The 18,793-nt window shown below is 42.0% G+C and overlaps 1 protein-coding gene across 2 annotated transcripts in view; it reads right to left on the bottom strand.

Moving 5' to 3' along the window:
- BMERB1 (bMERB domain containing 1) overlaps positions 1–18,793 on the bottom strand; it is a 60,904-nt gene that overhangs the window by 7,873 nt on the left and 34,238 nt on the right. For both annotated transcript variants that reach the window (XM_068206831.1, XM_068206829.1), the window contains exons 2-3: positions 16,161–16,284; positions 787–860 (exon numbers count right to left, since the gene is read on the bottom strand). In XM_068206831.1, the coding sequence (XP_068062932.1) occupies positions 787–860; positions 16,161–16,284 (198 nt within the window). The remainder of the gene's footprint in view (positions 1–786; positions 861–16,160; positions 16,285–18,793) is intronic.

The raw sequence follows: 18,793 nt of genomic DNA, 5'->3' as shown, positions 1-18,793 counted from the left end.
AAAGTTCTTACACAGCTAAAAGTGAGTGGTTTCAGAGTAGATCTCTTTCCCGTGTCACAAATCCCCTTCTTTCTCCTTTCTGTGTGTTTTGCAGGATCTGCATATTTTTTTTTTTGAAAAAAAGACTAGGTCTGTTGTGGATCATCTAAAATGGCAAAGCTGTAGTGAAGTGGAATTCCTCACTGATGGCAGGAGTTCTGAGCCAAGGACTGCAGAACTGCTCACAATTCTGTCCCTCCTTCAAACAGTGAATTTGCAGAGATTTATTGCAAAACACAAAACAGAGTTTGGGGCCTTGCTTTTTGTAGAAACCTGTTCTTCTTGATCCTAGAAGGTAGATTTAACTACAGGTGTGATAATGGATTGGTGTAGCAAGGAAAAAATCAATCACATTCACAGTGATGGTTATAAATCCTTCTCCTCTCCCTCTTCTATCTCTGGCATCTCAGCACTTGTCTTTTCTACCTGACAATCTCTGTGCCACTTGGTTCCCTTGAGATTGCCAAGGGAGTGCAAGAAATAAGGAATGTGCTCCTTGTTTGAGTGATATTTGCAGGGCTGCTGCCATGGGAGCAGTGAAATACAGCATGAAAAGAAATTTAGAGACAGAGATTAGAGATGGGCAGGAAAATGGGAATTAAAAATGAGGACTAGAGGAAAGAGATATGAAACTCCACCTTGTGGGGAGGAGATCCTGATTGTTGGGGCATGGGTGGGTGATGCATGGGTGGGGATGGTGTCAGGAGCACAGGTGTTATCCTAATACTGGGTGGAGACAGCCATTACCTGGGATTGCTACCAAACTCTGCAGCTCCTGCTTAAGGTTCATTATGTCTTTGCACAGCTGGATGTCATCCATCCTGCAGAAACAGAAAAAGCATGGTCAGACATGCAAACTCCACCCTGTGTTGATGGGATTGGCCACATCTCATCTGAGTACATGACCCTGGCCTTGCCTGGGACCTGGCAGCCTGAAAGGGGATCCTGACTCTCTTGGCTCACCATGTTTAACAGAAAGCAAAGGGTATTCTATACTGAATGCCCAGTGAGCCCTTGATTACTTGTCTTACTAGCTCTAATTTGTGTGTAGGTTCATACCTGTCACTGTGGATAATTTCAGATGCCTTTTACTTTCTTGAACATCAGAGAACATTCTGGAGTGGGCACCTGTATCCATAATGGTCCTGAGAAAAGACAGGTGTGCCATATGGCACTTACTGCAACAAGAGTTTTCACTAGGGAAAGAGCAAGAACAGCAGAGAGCCTGGGAAGGGGCAGCAGAGGGTGATAGATTATTTGGCACAGGCAGGGCAAGGTTCATATTCTACTGCCAGCTTTCTTTGTGACTCTACTAATAATTCAGTTCTAACACCAGAGATCTGGAAACTGACATAATTTGGCATTTATCTGGTTTTGAGCTTTTGTGCTTTGGGTGAATGCCCTCCATGGTTGATGTTTAATGCTTCAAATCCTTGATATGTGCAGAAAGTCCATTAATGTTAAGACACAGAAGACAGCTTAATTAAAAAAAAAAAAAAAGTAACATTGGCAGAAACTGCACCTTCAGTTCTCATTGAAACTGCTGCTTCTCCTGAGAGCTGCCACGCTGAATCATTCCCCTGGAAGGCAGCAGCCTTCAGCATTAGCTTCCTGGCACAGCTTTCATTCCAGTGCCTCAGCCACAGTGGCAGCCAAGGCTCAGGTGTTGGCTCCAAGGGCAGCATGTGGGGTTTTCATTTTGAGATCACCCCCTGAAGAGCACAAAACCCAGGCTGTGCATTGTACATTCTCAGCTTGGATCTCACCAACACTCTCCTTGCCCACGGATGTCTGAGCTCTGTTTTTCACGGGGCTGTGCCTGAGGGGTGGATTGGCTGCTGCCTGAGCACCTGGAGGCAGCTGAAGTGCCATCAGAGCAGGGGCTGTCACCGTGGCATCTCAGGAGAGCAAGGCTGAGGGGGTGTGTGTACGTGAGAGGGAGCCCCCAAAGGACAACGCAGCCAAATTATTGAATTAAGTGAGGAGTGGAAAAAGTAGGTGTTTCTGGCACAAATAAGACTTTAATCACAACCCAAGAGCTTTTATTCTCCTTGCCGCCTCTGCGAGGAATGAAGGTCTCTGCAGGGAGCTGTCCTTAGCTGCTTTGCTCTTGTTAGTAAAACATGTTGATCCTTCTGTTATTTGCTGCTTGGGTTAACTCCATCTTGCCTGTTCTGCTACTTTCATTGTGCTATGACAGCTATTCCTGCTGCCTTTTTACCCCTCTCCTCCCAAAATATGACTGTGAAACTCCTCTCCTAATAATCTTTATTGCTGACCTCTTTTCCTTCTTTGTGTACCCCTGTCACTTGCACTGGGATCTGCTCTCTCACTGCCCATCTGTCTTGTAAGACTTGGTTTTACTGGGGAGATCAGCATGTTGGCCTCAGGACTAGAGCATGGTCCTTTGTGTCTTTAGGACACTTGGAGGCAGAAATGTTTTTACTGATGAATATTCTTACTTAGGCTCCCCATATCTTCTTACTTAGGCTTCCCACTCTCATCCCAAGCAAAGCCTGCTTTACTCTTGAGATCCATCACACTAAATGGTACTGGAATTACTTTTACCAATTAATCTTAAACACTGTCCTCCCAGGAGAGTCAGTATTCAAAATGTGCTGGGATATGAGCAAGGCTCACAGCTCCTTATCTATTCAGTGCTCATGCACTCTGGGTGTCATGTTTGTACATCTGACTGAGATGACCATGCCTAACAAAGATGACAGTTTCCTGGCAAGAAATGTTCAATATTGAACTGCTGTATTCAAATGATACCAGGCCACACTCTCAACTAGTAAAGAGAACAGTGAGTTTCTACAAAAGAGATCTCTGTGATGGACCGAGAGAGGATTTTTTTTCTGATTCAGAAGATTTGGCTTCATTCTGAGAAGCTCTGAAATACACTAATTAAAATACTGTACTATATCACTTTGGCTCCCTGCCCTCGCTAAGGAATTCCAAAAAGCTAATGGCACTGCTCTTCTCTGAGGGTTTTCAGGAATTTAAAATACCATCAGGAGTATATTCCAAGTGAGCAAGATCATTCATGTTCAGTAGTCCCTACAGTCCCTGTGCCTAGCTTGTGGCTAAGGTACTGGCCACACGTTGCAGCTTTAGCTGCACTTTCTCCCCATTATTTGGGCTGGTTTTTAGTCTGACTGCAGAGCATGTAGCTGGTACTCCACATTCATTCTCAGCATCTCTTCCTGAGACCTAAACTTTGTTCCTGCCTTGTAACACACAGCAGAGAAATAAATCCGTGGCCAAAGCACTTTAGGTCTGTAACAGCTCTGTGACCACATGAGTTCCAAAAATCTTAAGTCAGATGACCTCTCCAGAGCCCCAGTTCTGCAGGCTGGTGCATTGTGCTGATGGACAAAATCTGAACCTACCATCTGCACCAATCCCCTAAAGCACATGGAACATCTTTCCTCCCATCTGTGTCAAACAGCCTTTGTGTTTCATCCACTCCACAGTGCTGATTAGGAAAAAAGTAATTAAAAAAGGTTAAATGATGAAAGGGAGGGCTGGAGGACATATGGGACCATGCCAAAGCTTCATCTATCTGACTTAATGAAAGCAGGATCTATGGTTCCTTGAAACTGTAAAGCACATCCCACATCTGCTAGCAAATAATACTGAATGCAGGGCAACAGGTGCTGCCCTGGGCAAGAGCTGCCTTGTTGCCCTGGAAGGAAAGGGAAGAAGAACTCCTGGGAAGGAAATCTCTTGGAAGGCCATTCAATCTGTACTTGCACTATGAACCTTCATTTCTTTTCCCCCTTATGTTCTGGATGTTGGATGTGAGTAGTTACAAGAGTCCCAGAAGAAGTTAATGCTGCTTCTGAAAAAGAAAAAAAAAAAAAAATCCCAGTGTATTTCTCATTTGGCAGCTGGATGGTCAGCAGGGTTAGACTGAGAGCATCTTGGTATTACTGTCAGACCTCTTTAGGAAGTAAAAAGTGCTTTTGGAAATCTTAAGGAAAGCAGCAGTCTGCAGAGTAGAGGAGAAAAAATTCTTTGGGTGCCTTAACCTAGAGAGGTTCTCTCTCTTCTCTGGAAGAAATGGTACATTCTTTCCAGTCCCTGTGAAAACACTTTTCACCTTGTAGAGAAAAGATCAGTGAAGCAAACAGCAGTTACAATACAGCAGTTTTTCCTCCAGAGCTGAGCTTTAAGTGTCTGCCCAGGAATCCTAAACACATGAGTTATGAGAATGATAAAACGTTTCTCTGGTTAGGAGCCCAGATCCATTCCTGCAGTAATTGCAATAGTACTGAACTAGGGATGGATTCTCAGTGTGCTGTCGTGTATTCCTGACACGCTGTCTGCACTTCTGCTTTTCTCCTTCTTGATGGCTTATTGCAGAACCCCCTCTGCATGCCTGGAGATATCACACAAGCACATATTACTCTTTTCTCTCATGGTATTTCAAGCTATATCATCACAACCTACAAGCAGACTTTCAGTTTGCCAGAAAGAAACAACAAAAAACCAAACCTCATCATGAATAAACAGCGGGAGCAGAAGATTTTCTAAACACGGCACAAAATGACAGAAAAATAAGTGGGCGAGGGAGCCTGCAGTGCTCTGGCACAGTGACTCAGCCCTATTACATGTTTCTGTGGTCCAGCTACCAGGGGAGAGTGCCCTGAGCACTGTCATTGCCACCCCATGCTCAGTGAGGTGACAGCATGAGTCACCTCTCTGAGCACCATCTGCACCGAGGGGAGCAGGGCATGCAGAGCCCTCCCATCCAGCTGTGCCCTGGCAAGACTCAGAGGCTCTGCAAGAAAATGGGAGGCAGAACTTTTAAAAAAGAGACATTCTGTACCAGACACAAAAGAACTGTTTTGTTTTGTTTCAGTAGAAATTGTTCCTCAACAGCTGAATTTTTCTATCTCCTTCTCAGCAAAGGAAGAAAACTAAATTCCCCAGTGTAAGACCTAGGTGCTATCTAGAGGCATGCATAGGAAAAAAAGCAAAAATTATAGTGAAAGCTCATAGAAAAATCACTAAACACCCCCCTTAATGGTCAACCAAAAAAAAAAAAAGAGATGGCCAGCAAGACTGACAAATACTTCAAACACTTCATACTTGAGTGTAAGAACTATTAGTAACACCTATATAAGCATCAAATATCATTTTCATTGATTTCAGGATGAGCAGAGCAGTGTGTCTAGAGAGCTTCTGCCTTTGCTGAATGACTTTCAAAGGTAGAAATAGCTCTGTGCTCCCTCTAGCATGTCTGTTAGAGGAGGTCTGAGATTTCCTTTGTTTTCTGTTATTGGATTAAAGTGCTTGAAGTTAAAAAAGGAATGTAGGCTGAGTTTGCTGGTTTCCTTCCCTCTCTTCCAGGAGGGTTTGCAGGTACTTAGATTATTTTTAGTTCTGTTTTAATACATTCCTGCCCCTGGAGTAAAATGCTGGTAATTGTTGGAGTTTCTGAAGACTTTGATGGTGCCAGTCTAGGAGCTGGCCTGAGAATCAGGTGTCATGCTAAGTCACGAGCTGACATGATCACGTAACCGAAGGTCTCCATGTGGGGACAAAAATATCACCTTCTTGGTGGTGTCTCCAGTGAGCAGGATGAAACCAGCCAAGAGCAACCAGTAGCGATGGAGAAATTTGGGAGATTGAAGGAAAGAGATATGTAGAAATAAAGAGAATTGCTTCAGAGATGGGGATGATGTCAAGCTGCAGACTCGAGGGACTTGAGTGGAGGCTGCCTTTGGGTACTGCAGGTGTTCATGGCTTTGCCAAAGCTGTGGGGAATCTGTAATGGTGAAAGTGTTCTTGGGACTACAAGAGCACTATAAACGTATAGAAACACTGAGCTCTTAAGGTTGGAAAATGCTTCTAAGATTATAGAGTTCAACACTTACCTCAGCACTGCCATGTTCACCACAACACCGTGTCCCCAGGTGCCACGTGCACTTGCCTTTTGAACACTTCCAGGGATGGTGACTCCACCACTGCCCTGGGCAGCCTGTTACAAGGCCTGATCACCCTTCCAGTCAAAACATTTTTCCTTATATCCAATCTCATCTTTCCCTATGCAATTTGAGTCCATTTCCTCTTGCCTTGTTGCTTGTTATGTGGGAGAAGAGACCGACCTCCACCTGATGCTCCTCTTCTACGTCTGACTCCTTTTTGTCCCTGTCAGCTTGGCTTAGTTACTTAAATCTTCTAATTATAAATCTGTGAGATCACAGGCAACATTTAATGAATCCAGAACAGTTTGTTTGAGTCATTATGGCGTGTGCTTGTCACACTGTTATTTAGCTGAGCACCTGGTGCTGCTGGGGCTGCAGGACACAGAGCTGGCAATTAAGGTAACAGATTGCTGCCCAGCCTGCTTGGCAGGGCAGCTCACAAATCACAGGTCCTGGCATTAACTTGCACTACTAAAGGAAGTGTGTCTGACTTTCCCTGTTGAAAGGAAACAGTTCTATGCACTGTTCCTCTGCTGGAGGAACAGTGCATAGAAGCTACTGAGGCACAAGTTGCACAGCAATGTAATTCAGCTATTGTTTCAGAGAACTGAAGAGGGCATTTGAAATTCTCAGTCCCAGAAGGGTCATATTTAAGGTATGTTTCACATAAATTCAGAACAGTGTCTAGAGAGGCTGTCTGCTTTTCGTTTTCACTGACATTGCTCAATTCTCTTGAGCTTGGCCATCTCCTCTGCCAATTACAAAGTTCTACTATGAATCAATAGTAACAAGAGGAGTTTTCCTGAAATTGCCCCACTGTGGAGAGGAATATTTCTCCATGTGGCAAAAATTGACTAAGTTAATTTGTCTAAAAACATATAGACAGTAGAGAAGTCAGATTTCAACTCACAAGTATCAGCCCTTTGCAGCAGAATACAGAAGATTCTATACAAAAGCATAGAGCCTGGTTCATTTGAACTGCTCTGGTAGTTCTATTTTTGGATGGAAGGAGGAAACTCTAGGTCTGGCTGTGCATTGTCATTGTCTCCAGCAGAATCAATGATACATTTCCTTCTTAATTTGTCTTCATGTTTGACCTTTTCTTATTTTTAAAACCAGAAAAGCAACTATTTGTTATCACACTGACAAGAATACAAAGGTTTCTGGTATAAAATTAAACACTGACAGTCCCTTCCAGGGCTTTTCAATTCACTGGTTACTCTCCTATTTATAGCAGAAGACAAGTGAGAAGGACCAGTGAAATACCACAGGGCAAGAGGGACACTTCACTGCACAACATCCTTGCCTGGAGGAAGCTCAGCTGTCCAAAAGGGGGGCCAGGATGTGCTGGGGTGGTCCCAGGGGACAACCCCCTGTGCCTTCCACTCATGCAGACCAGAGCGCAGGTAGCCAAGAACTGGGAAGTGAAGAACAGTTTGGGATAAAAGGCTACATCTGGAAATACAATGCTAAATTTCTGCATTAAAAATGACAAGGTCAAAGATCAAAGCTGCTCCTTCTTCTATTAACAGCATTTTGTGACAACCACAACACATATTCAATGTAGAAAATGCTGTTTAAAGAAAATTCTCCATTAAAGACCTATTTTCCTAGCTATCCAACAGAGACAATAATGAAAATTATTTCTAAGACAAAAACATCTCAACTACCAAGCTTACAATTAATTAAATATTTTCCAAATTATAAGTTTATCATTATACACCACTAAAAATTGCTTTTCCTTTCAGAGTATTTTAATGCACCATTTTTACAACCACGCATGTGGAAGTATAATGCTGTGTTTTCCCCTGAGGTTGATGGTTTGCTGTCAAACTGGGTAAAGGAGATGGGTCTGCAGAGAGATCAAACTGAACTAAGGCATTTTCCTTCCTCTGGGAGAGCTGATCTCTGTACTTTTAGCTTAAAGTGCACAGTCCAGAACTTTGCAATTCTGTCCTGAACTCATGTTCTTGAGGCTTCCAGACTTGCATGTGAGGAGCCGGGAGATTTGGCAGAGCTGGACCTCAGAGGAGCTCCCAGCCCTACAGTGGGCACACTGACATCCCTGGGGCTCCCAGACCCTTGGCAGTCCCCTGGAAATGCTGTTCCTAACCTCAGAGACCTCGAGCTTTGACCAGCTGACAAGTCTCACTACAAAAGCACCTTGTGCCATTTCACAGCTTGCAGTTTCCTAATTATTTCCTCAAGAACTCTGGTTATTTGCAATGTGCTTGGGAGGCAAAGCTCAGTGTGACACAGTCACAGCCACAGCTTCACCCTGTCATGCAGAAGAGCCTGTGCCCCACCAGGCTGTATCAGTATCTTACAGCTGGGCTTGCTGGTTTTCCTACTGGTGCCTTATCTTATGAAGCTGACAACCTGACATTTATATTTATTGAATAATATGTATAATCACACAACTGCCTCCTCCTCTACAGCCTCCCCAAGTCCATCCTATGTTCTGAGAGCAGATACAATCAGGAAGAAAAAAAAAAGGATGGAAATCACAGTAAGTGATACTGTATTGTTAAGATTTCAGAACTGTGAAGGAGAAAAGATTTATTGCTCCTTTCCATGAAAAGACAGATCTTATCAGAAAACACTGACAACAACAACAGCTCTATTCATGAACAAAAACCTGTTTTTGCTGGTGTTACTTATTTACACTGCAGTAACACCAAGGTGCAAAACTCAGAGAAAAGTATCAGATACTGAACACATAAGCAAACAGTCCTAAGGGAATTCCTGCTTAACCTGAGATGACAGAAAACAGATAACATAAAGTACAAAGGGAAAAAGGAGCAGCAAAAGAATGAAAAGTACCCAAGAAAGCAAAAGTCAGAACAGCTGCTTAGCAATAATATAACCAGTGAGTTACCACTGCTATTCACACCCCTGACAGCCTGTTTTATCTGCTTGCACTCGCCATCCCTCCCTTTCCTTCCCCAGGGTGATGCTCAGGGTGGGGCTCTGTTGCCACACAAGGCATGAAGCCACTGAGAAATTACGAGTTGATGTCACATTAGTGAGACACTTTTTAGAGTGTTAAAGTATTTAGTTCAAAAAAGAATTAACACTTGAAATTTACTTTGTTCATACAAAGACAGCAATTACTGCTGCCTTTTCTCACTGAGAATGGAACCCTCCATGAACACATTTTTCTGTTGCTTTGCAGCATTACTTTCTGAGTTCAGCCAGCTATAAGACTGGTTGTTTCATATTCCCACTTTGTGTCTACTAGATTTACTGCACTCATTTTAAATTAAAACATGGAATTTCTAAGTTGGTTTATTTAAAGTTGTCATCACCAAGGGAATTAACCTCTCACTTCAGCAGTTCTTGTGTACTTTGGTGTTGTTTCCCTTTGCAGTGGTTGCATTAAGGCAGGCAATCAGCAGATATACCTTTCTGTATTTAAAATACCAATATGCAGTGCATCCTGCAACTGACACAAAGGTGAGGCTCCTATCTGACCTCTGTGGATGTCCTGTTGTTCTTAGAAGGAACATGGACTTTACATTTTCCCCACAAATTTGCCCTAAGTTTCAGATTCTACCACTATACCCAACACCCTCCAGAATGATCATTACTGACTGTCCCACCTCGACTGCCCCAGCAATGGAAAATCAATATCACAGCAGGACAACAGAGATTTATGGGGTTTTGCAAACCAGGAGAAGGATAAAGGTTAAAAAAGACAAGTAAAGAAAAAGCAAGCCTGATTTGAAGCAATAAAAAGCCAAACAAACTAGAGATAAATGATGTACTCTGGACAGCTAATGAAGCTGTGGGACTGCAAAGTCAAGCTGCAGCAAACACACAGGTCTGGGATTTCAAGTAAGCAAACATAATAGTGTAAAATGGTCTAAAATCCTGAATAGAACTATGCAGAAATTGGATGATGTTGATGTTATGAGCACTCTGGAGAAGCAGGAGTCATCTACTAATGAGCAGTGAGAGTGTACAAAGACAATGACCAACTTTAGTTCTGAGCCAGTGTGGAGGTGAATTTGGCCTCTTCACAGTATTAGTTTAGTGATGTAATAACCACACAGACATTAAGCAAACACACCATGGTATTTATAGCATTCTTACAGATGAAAAAAAAAAAGTTTAGTGAGTAAAATGTTTTCAGTAATTGCCTAAAGCAACCTAATAGGGCTTTATGTTTAATATTTTCTATTCCCTACACATTAAAAAACTGCCATTCAGTATCACCTACATGGCAGAAAAACCATCCCAAGACAGCTATCACAAGTGGAAGCAACTTCCACAGTTTTAGTTCAAGGTCATCCAATAAAGCTGGCTTCAAGCTTTGCTTTCCATCTGGAAAGCCAGCAGTATCAGGCACTGGCAGATTTCCCACAGACTGTTTCATGATGACAGTGGATGCTGTTTTGTAAGAATTCCATGCCTTTCCACAAGAACAGGCAGTAACTGTTGGTGACATGATCTCACCTTTACTAATAATATTTACTGGGTCCCAACATGCATTTTAAAATGCATGAATTTTGCACAACAAATGATTTTGAAGTTCAGTTTTGATCTGCTCTGTATCACATAGAGGTCTGAGGGTTTGCTGCCTCTCCCTGTCAGCTAAACTGAGCTAACACATGCATCATCCATTTTTACAACCATGTCTTTCAGCACAGTAGATTTCCATGCCCCCAGCAATCCTAAACTGCTTCTGAAGCCAAACACATCCACAGCAGCAGCAACACATTAAATGTGTGACACAGAGGATGCTGCCCGAGCAGCTCTCCCAGTTTCTGGGTCTGTTATCTCACTAGGAAGGAAAAAAAAAGGAGGTGGGACAGGAGCATTAGAAAGGAAGAGAGAGTGTGCATGTTCTGAAGTGGTGTGTTTGCTTTCCTCAACAGCACAGACAGATTGAACATTCACAGCTTGACCCAAAACTCTTTTTATACAGAATGTTTTAAGAAAGGAGCTGAGAGAAGCCTGAGAAGCGAAGGAGGGGAATGCTGGCAGGCTGTAACTGATGCTTTTCTGTACATATTTTCTCCTTCATATCTATATATGCTGAGCTCTCAGCTATTCTAAAAACAAGCCAAGAAGAGCTGGAGATAGCACATGATGGCTTCAAGGTATATTTTCATTTCCTGGGCTGGCTGGAGACAGTCACAACAGCTCCTGGCATAATTTTATGAAATTTCATAGTATCAGTATCATTGAAGGAGAGATGCTACAAACAGCCACAATTCCTACATAACCTGGACATGTCCTGAGGAGGTCCATCCTGGGCACCAAGCAAGGCAGGGTCTTGAGACAAAAATAGGATTTGATAATGTAATTACAGACCAAATCACAGTGCATCTGCTCTGCTGTGACTGAGATTGCCTGAGCTAAAATATGATTGCACAATATAAATTGTGGCATTACCTAATTGAGGACGGCTTGATTTTATAATCTGAAAATTGTCTCATAAACTTCAGGTAATTCTTCATAGCAAGCAGGTATTCAGCTAGAAGTGATGTGGATTTCCTGGGTATGAAGAGTGCAGCTGCTTTCAGCTGCCCTCTTTTTTTTTTTTTTCCAAGGAGGAAACAAAAATAAGGAGCAAAGCAAAGGACACATTTTCAAAGGTCAATACCTGACTTGCAATTGGCACAATGGTTTGGGAAACATCATGACCTGTTAGTCCATTGCTTCAGCTCATTTTGCTTTGTTTCTTTGTATTGATAAAAAGAAAAACAAGAATTATCAGAAAACTGGCCTCTTATAAAGTATATGCTACAGGATGAATTATTTCACTGTAATATATAGCAAATATATAAGAGTTCATCTGCTTTCCTTGCTTTTCAAATAAAAAAAAATCAGGGAACAAGCTAAGAATAAGCTGTCACACATCTAATTGTACTGAGTTTCATGCAGCAGAATTAAAAAAGCTGCGTTTTGTAATAAAAATTATTACAAATTTGAAAATCAGAGATGTCAGAGTTTCTGTAGTGTATATTTTTGCTTCACTTCAGAGTTTCAGAAAGTGACACTGTTTAAATGTATCTTTGTGTGACAACACTTCATCTTTAAATGCTTTAGTTTTTAATTACTGAAATGAGGTCTTACATTATGTTTACTGCACCAGTAAGGAATTTTCACTTCTCTCTGCAAGGCAGAGGAGAGTGTACAAAGGACTGCAAAGTAGTACAAAAGGGTGAAAGATCACATGTATTGAAACTGTACAGATATTTATGGTCTTCACTTAAAATTTTTTGCTGTTTCTTTTTTAAACAGGGTAAAACTTGTTTCCACTGCTCTCACAGATGGTCTTTTCTCTGTTTTGGGGAAGTTTTTTTTTAATACAGTGATAGGCAGACTACAGAAATATCTGTGCTTGTCTGAGAGTGAATCCTTGGTCTGTCACTACAAACCAGTATGTGCTGCTCTGTGGGACTGGGGACAGCACATCATTTGTGGGCTGGTATAGAGAGGCAGTGAAATTACAGCAAGTTCATAAAGATATCTTCTGAATTTTAAAGTAATTTTGATGGGTACTAGTACACATCCACCAGTCTGTGGGTCCCCTCCAAGCCAAGCTGTTCTGTGGGTCCATGTAATGCCAAGGACTCCCTCTTGCAGGGGTTGTGTTGTGTGAAGGGACAGGTGCTGTGCAGACCACAGCTGCCACACACAGCACTGCCTTTCTGATGATCCCATACATCAGCGGAACGGTCTTCCCTTGGTCACACACAGAATGTGAAAAATGCAAACCAACTCCATGTCCACTGAGCATCTAGACCTTGCTAGGGTTCCTTGGGAGTTTTTAATGGCTGATAAGCTGCCCTGGAGCAGTTCTCTGCCTGGTGTCCTTACTTCATGGCTACCACATTTGTATCTTCTTCAAGGAAAATAGTAAATTCAATTAGCAGCCTTAGAGCATATTCCTTGCATGGATTAAACCTGACAGGGGAAGAGCTTGCTGTTGTTTCCATCAGCAGCAGGCCTAGCTTGCAGTGTTTTGTTTTCTTACTCTTGAGTGAGTTAAAGGCAGGGAAGAGCTGTGGCACCTGCTGGTGTGTGCAGGCAGAGCTGACAGGCTGTGAGTGCCTGTGACAGAGGGAGCCACGGACACCCTGAGGGCTGGGGACACTCTGAGCACAGCTTCAGAGCCCTGCTTTCTTTAAGCACAGCCACAGTGTACTTTTCCTGCTTTAGGATCTGGCTACATGTGAATAAAAAGATCAGTCAGACAGGCAGACAGCAAGAAGAAAGAACCATTACTTTAAAAAATGTAGCTGAAAATGTGAGCTGTGCCTGGATGTGCAAGTGCTACAGAATCATTTCATTGTGTTCATGCTTTCATAAGAACTATAAAAAATACCAATTTAACCCAAGAGAATTTCTATTCTGTTGCTAACAGCATGAAAGGCAAAGAAGGGAATACAAACATACCACACAGTTTCTCTAATACTATGTGTGTGTTTTATCCTTTTGCTCTAATTAAAGGAAAAGCAAAAGCAGATGCAAGAGCTAAAGAGATGTGGTTCTCATTAAAGCTGCTCTGGCACTCCGTGTTCTGAGTGTAGGTGTAGAGCTGCTCGTTAGCAGTGTTCAAAGCTGAGTCTGCCTTAAACCTGGCTGAGGAGGCTCAGCTTCATGTGGTTGGTTGTATAGGTCATTCCCAGGGGAATCTAGTCCTGTCAGAAGAAATCAGTTACTAAAATTCATGGCCTACATACAGACTTCTGGTCTTTGGATATTGGCAATTCATTACTTCAGAAATCAAATGAGAAAAAGAAATATGGCTACATATAAAGTCTTCCGCAATATGTCTATGAATTAGAGTTTATGTAATTTGCTTAGTGAAACAGAAACAAAACTTGGACCACTGAGGTAACCATGACTTGTGCTGTTAATCTCAGCAATAGGTCATTGAAATACATTTGTCATTAAAAGACATTTGTCATTGAAGACAAACGTAGCCAAGCCCTTCTGTCAGCATAAACCACCCAGCATGAGAGGCAGTAAAGAACAGGTGCTGCTGCATTACTTGGGTATCACTACCAGCATGCTTCTCTCTGCCCATTTCATTCAGTGGCATTCACAAACTGAATTTAACTGCCTCAAGGATTAATGAGCAGAGTCAGAATACTCTGCCACACAGCAGGGTGTTGCCCTGATTTTCAAGTGTTAAGTTTTCTTTTATAGTTCTTCTGAAAGTTTTTAAGTTCTCATAAAACTTCTTTAGCCTTCTGATAATGTTTACATATTTCTACTGGAGTTCTCATGCACTGTTCATGTAAATAATGATTGTTTTACATTCTTCTTTGTAGGAGGAGAGAACTGATGGACTGTTGGTTTGACCAGTGTGGTTAGGGAGGTAGTAATTCCATCCTCCAATCCACAGTCACCTTCAGAATTCTATAAATATCAGATGCTCAAATAAAACTTGGGCTTTTTCTCTTTTAAACTTACCAAGGTTCTGTGTACTCATTTCATGTCCAATAGCGACAGCAGGGAGCAGCTGGGCTGGAAAGCTGTGTGAATATCCCTGGAAAAGTGGTCATTAGGCCTGCTGCAGCTGAAGGAATGAGAGGGTCTGTGGCTGTGGCTCTCCATGGCTTAGAGAAGACAGAATCTGGGGCCACCTCTGTCACCTGTCTGCTCTGCCAGGACCTTGGGCCAAGCCTCCTGGATGCTCGCAAGAGCTTTCCTGCCTGTGCCAGGGAGAGGCTGGGAGTGCTCCTGGGCAGCTCTAGGCAGTGTGTGAGGATGAGATCTATCCCAGGAGGAGAACAGTTGCACAGCGTGAATGCCAGTTCTGTTCCCTTTTCAATAAGCAAGTTCTCCTGTGTTAAATCCCTTACTCAAACACCTGCCAGGCCATACAGAGTAAAGAATGTGAGCATGGGGGAAATGTAAAGAACAGACTGGATACATGAACAAACAGAACAATTGCTCTCATTCACTGGGGCAGTTTATTTCAGCACTTTGTTTGATATAGAAAATGTCAAGAGAAGTGCAGGGCTCAGTGATGAGGCTTCTTCTAGATTAAATTTATGTACAAACCAATAACCAAGTAGTGACTTGACTACCAGGAGCAGGAGTGACAAAACCTTTCCTGTTCACTTTATTTGTAGCACAAAGGCATTACTAAAGGTCAGTGCCACTATTACCAGCCCTTATTCCAAAAGTGTCTAAGCAGTGATTTTGGGCAGAAGTCTTCTGGGATAATACTCAAAGGCAGTCTGTGCTGCTTGCAGAGGGGTGAGGCTTCCAGCTTCTGGCAATGCAAGTCAGGGCACTGAAATTAACCTCCAGTGTAAGGGTCAAAGGACCAGTCCCCTGTACTTTAACATGAGCAGAAAGCCAGTGAGTTTTTTCAGGCTACTGAAGCTTCATTAGTGCCAAGGGTCTGAGCTCAGCAGGTTTTAGAGCTATTGAAGTTCTTGGCCTGTCAGCAAAAGCATTTGTTTCTGACCTCAGATACTCACAGACTGAGGACACTTCAAGACAATACACTTCTTAGGAATAAGTTCTGATCTTGTAAATTTGATGATTTAGGAATATTAACCCTATTGCCTTCACCATCAGAATTGGATTAATATTCACTAACTTTCAGTGAGACTCCTATGCCTGACCTTTTTTGGCAATTTTGAAAATCCCTCTCGGAATACTGCTATTTAATTTGATATATCAGAAAGTGTTCTGTATTCATAACTAAATTGCTTCCATTTAACAAATGTCAAATCTTGGCTGCTATTAGTGCAGAACACAGTGTGCTCTCCTGTGACATGAACTGCCTAAGACCACTAATGAAGTAGGAATAAAGCCCGAGCTAGGTTAGACTGGGAAGCTTCAAATCCCCTACCTGTTGATATTTTGTTCAGACAAATATCCTTGCCACAAAGGACTGAAATCAGGTAGGAAAAGATGCTGCATAGACACATACTTTGCTAAAGTTTCCTTTTGTAAGTAAGAGGTCTGTTTTATGTATTCTGCAAACCGTGCTGAATAAAAAAAAAAGCTGCTGAATGAAAAAGCAGTAATTTCCTTTGCAACTACAAAAATCATTTCCCAAAGGCATTTTGTAAGTGCTCACCTAACTGGGATGCTCTTTATCTTTCTCCCTTTTAAAATGTCAAGCAGATAAAAGTCTTCTAAATACCATTCTTTCCTATTTTGATTAATTTTGCATAGTGTTTTCCCAGAAGGATTGATACTTACATAAACCTGAGTTCTGATTCTCTTCTGACTAAGACTTCCCGAAGTCTCTGGATCTTTGCCATCTCAAGCTCAATTTCCTCAGGCATCATTGTTGTTTCAGCCATTGAAATGATGTCAAGTTGATCTGTGTGTGGAAGCAGAGAAAATGAATTAAGCCAGTCAGACTGTCTTAATGGTGTTTTTCAGGAATGTAAATTAAATCACAGAGCTACCTAACTATGGAGTAATTAATTCAAGCAGTAAAAAATATTCTAGCTAAGTACTGTGCTGACTGGTTTCTCTATTGTTTTGCTTATTACTTGCAATGTAAGAGTTTAGAAGTGAAATACTCCCTAAGCCAAAGTGACAATCATTTTGTTAGTCAGGCTCAATCATCCCTCTGAGGAATCCCAACCCTGTCCACAGCCACAGCCACCATTCCTTAACTGATATCACCACAAACTGACTGCTACAAAACCCTCTCAGAGCAATTGCTTGCAGCTCTGGAGAGTCCTACCTTGGTGCAGCCAACACAAACCCATGAATGTTCCCCACCTTTAACCCCTCTAACTCTCCATGCTGCTCCACCCTGGGAGCTAAATCCCAGCCCCTGCAAGAGGAGCCAAGGATGGGATCAGAAATGATGCAGGACCTCATCCTGCAAGGGGCTGAGTGGCTCTCACAAGGGCATCAAATGGGTCGAGGAGACAAAAAGCACTTTGCACTAGTAACCTGGCAGCTGGTAAGGCCAGGGTGCTTCTGTGATTATTTCTCCATAATTGATGTATTTCTGTAACCCAGAGAGAAACAGAGCTATGGACTGTGCTCCCTGAACGTAAAGCAGTCAATTTATATAAGGTGGGTTTGGGAAAGAGCTGCTTGGCCTCTGGAAAACCCCATTCCAAGGGTTCATCATACTTGGCCTTCATGTTAAACAAGAATTTAGACACTGAAAAATAGGTTGGCTGCATATCTTGGTACCCAAATGGAGAGATGTTCCTGAAAAAAGGCCTGTTTCAGCTGTATTGATTTGAAAAGGGGAAAATAGAGAGGTCAAAACATACTCAGCATAATTATGAAGAAAACTGCAGACAAAAAGCATCAGAAAATAAGCTGTTCAATTAAGAGGAGACAAATTCTGAAGTCCTTCATGACACACTAAGCACAGCTGAGAAGAATTTTTGACAAAAACTTGGAGTAGGAATGAAACTATAAAATCTCAGCAAACAGCCCCTGTGTGAGCTTAGTTCATGGCTCTCCCAAAATGGAGGCAAAGGAAAAACATTCTATACCATATAAACAAAAGATATTTCCCTTGTATTTAAAAACAGATAAAATATTTTTTAAAGTTATCCCACTAGTATTATCTGCAAGTTTTGACTTCCTTTCTTAAAGAAAAAAGTGGGGAAACAAATATTAAAAAATCACTTTTTTTTTTCAAGATAATAGAATCTTGAGGGAAAAAAGTGAGACAGATTTTGAAATGTCTGTCATGAGAGAACAGCCATATTTCAGTAGGTGTTTTTAAACTCAAATTGCAAAACTGGTCTGTAAAGTAAGGCTGTCTTGTGCGTCTGAACACACAAATGCTGCCTGTACAAGATGGATTTTCCTATTAGAAATCATTGTGTTTGTTGGAGAGTATTTAGTTCATGTGTAGTCTAAATGTCATGAGGTTCTCACAGGCCCACCTCTCATTTTCACTGCTTGCCAGAAATATAAGCAGGAGATGGGAAGTTATTCTGATGCTACCATGAATTAAAGCCAATACTACTGGTAAACAGGAATATAAACCATAAATAAATTACACATACATATTATAAAATCAGCTCTCAAGAGCTCAGAATAAAACAAGTAACTCATTTACTTGCACTCTGCAGCTCCAGCTGTAAGTGCCCTGGTGTCACTCCTCATGTGAGGTCAGCCTCCACCCTGTGATTTCAACAATTCAGGAACAAACAAGCTTTATGCCCCAGGGATGTGCTTAAACCAGCACAGGAATCAGTGTGACAGGCAGAAATCTGCTCTGACCCTTGCAGAACAGTCAGAGATTCTCCTTCACATCCCACTCAACGTGTGCTTGAACCAGAGAAGATATTTTTGAAAGCGATCCAAAATTCTGCAGCGTTTCCAAAAGAAACAAAAATGTAAGCAAGGCAGCAGAAGTTTGAAAGTGGAGGGAAATAAATACAGAAAGCATCAGGTATTAGTTCAGAGCTTGTCTGCAAGCTCAGAGGTGTGGCTGGAACACTGGAATGGAGCACAGGTGTGAGGACACCTGGAGCAGCCAGGTCAGGATTGCCTCCTCACACACCACCAGCCTCTGCCTCTCAGTTTCTGAGACATGATTCAGAACAGCTTCACACAGGAGTCTCTTACATTTTTTAAAAAGAAAGAATGAACATTTCATTTTATTTAAAGCAGGTATGCAGTAGACAACTATTTTTTAGCATATATTGAGCTTTTTCCTGGTAATGAGACAAAATTCATAAAGCAAAAGTGGAGACAACACTGAGATGAGTCCCAGCCAGTGGCAGGATGAAAATGCTTTGTCTGCTCTGCAATCTCCAGGATAATTTTCAGTGACAAAAAAAAAACCAAGTAAAATTATATTACTGTATGCACAAAAAGATATTAGCACAAAAATAATTACA

Source organism: Anomalospiza imberbis, chromosome 16 (genome assembly GCF_031753505.1).
Source record: "Anomalospiza imberbis isolate Cuckoo-Finch-1a 21T00152 chromosome 16, ASM3175350v1, whole genome shotgun sequence".
Classification (NCBI taxonomy): Eukaryota; Metazoa; Chordata; class Aves; order Passeriformes; family Viduidae; genus Anomalospiza; species Anomalospiza imberbis.
The sequence above is the reverse complement of the archived record's forward strand: the minus strand, read 5'-3'. Positions and strand labels throughout refer to the sequence as shown.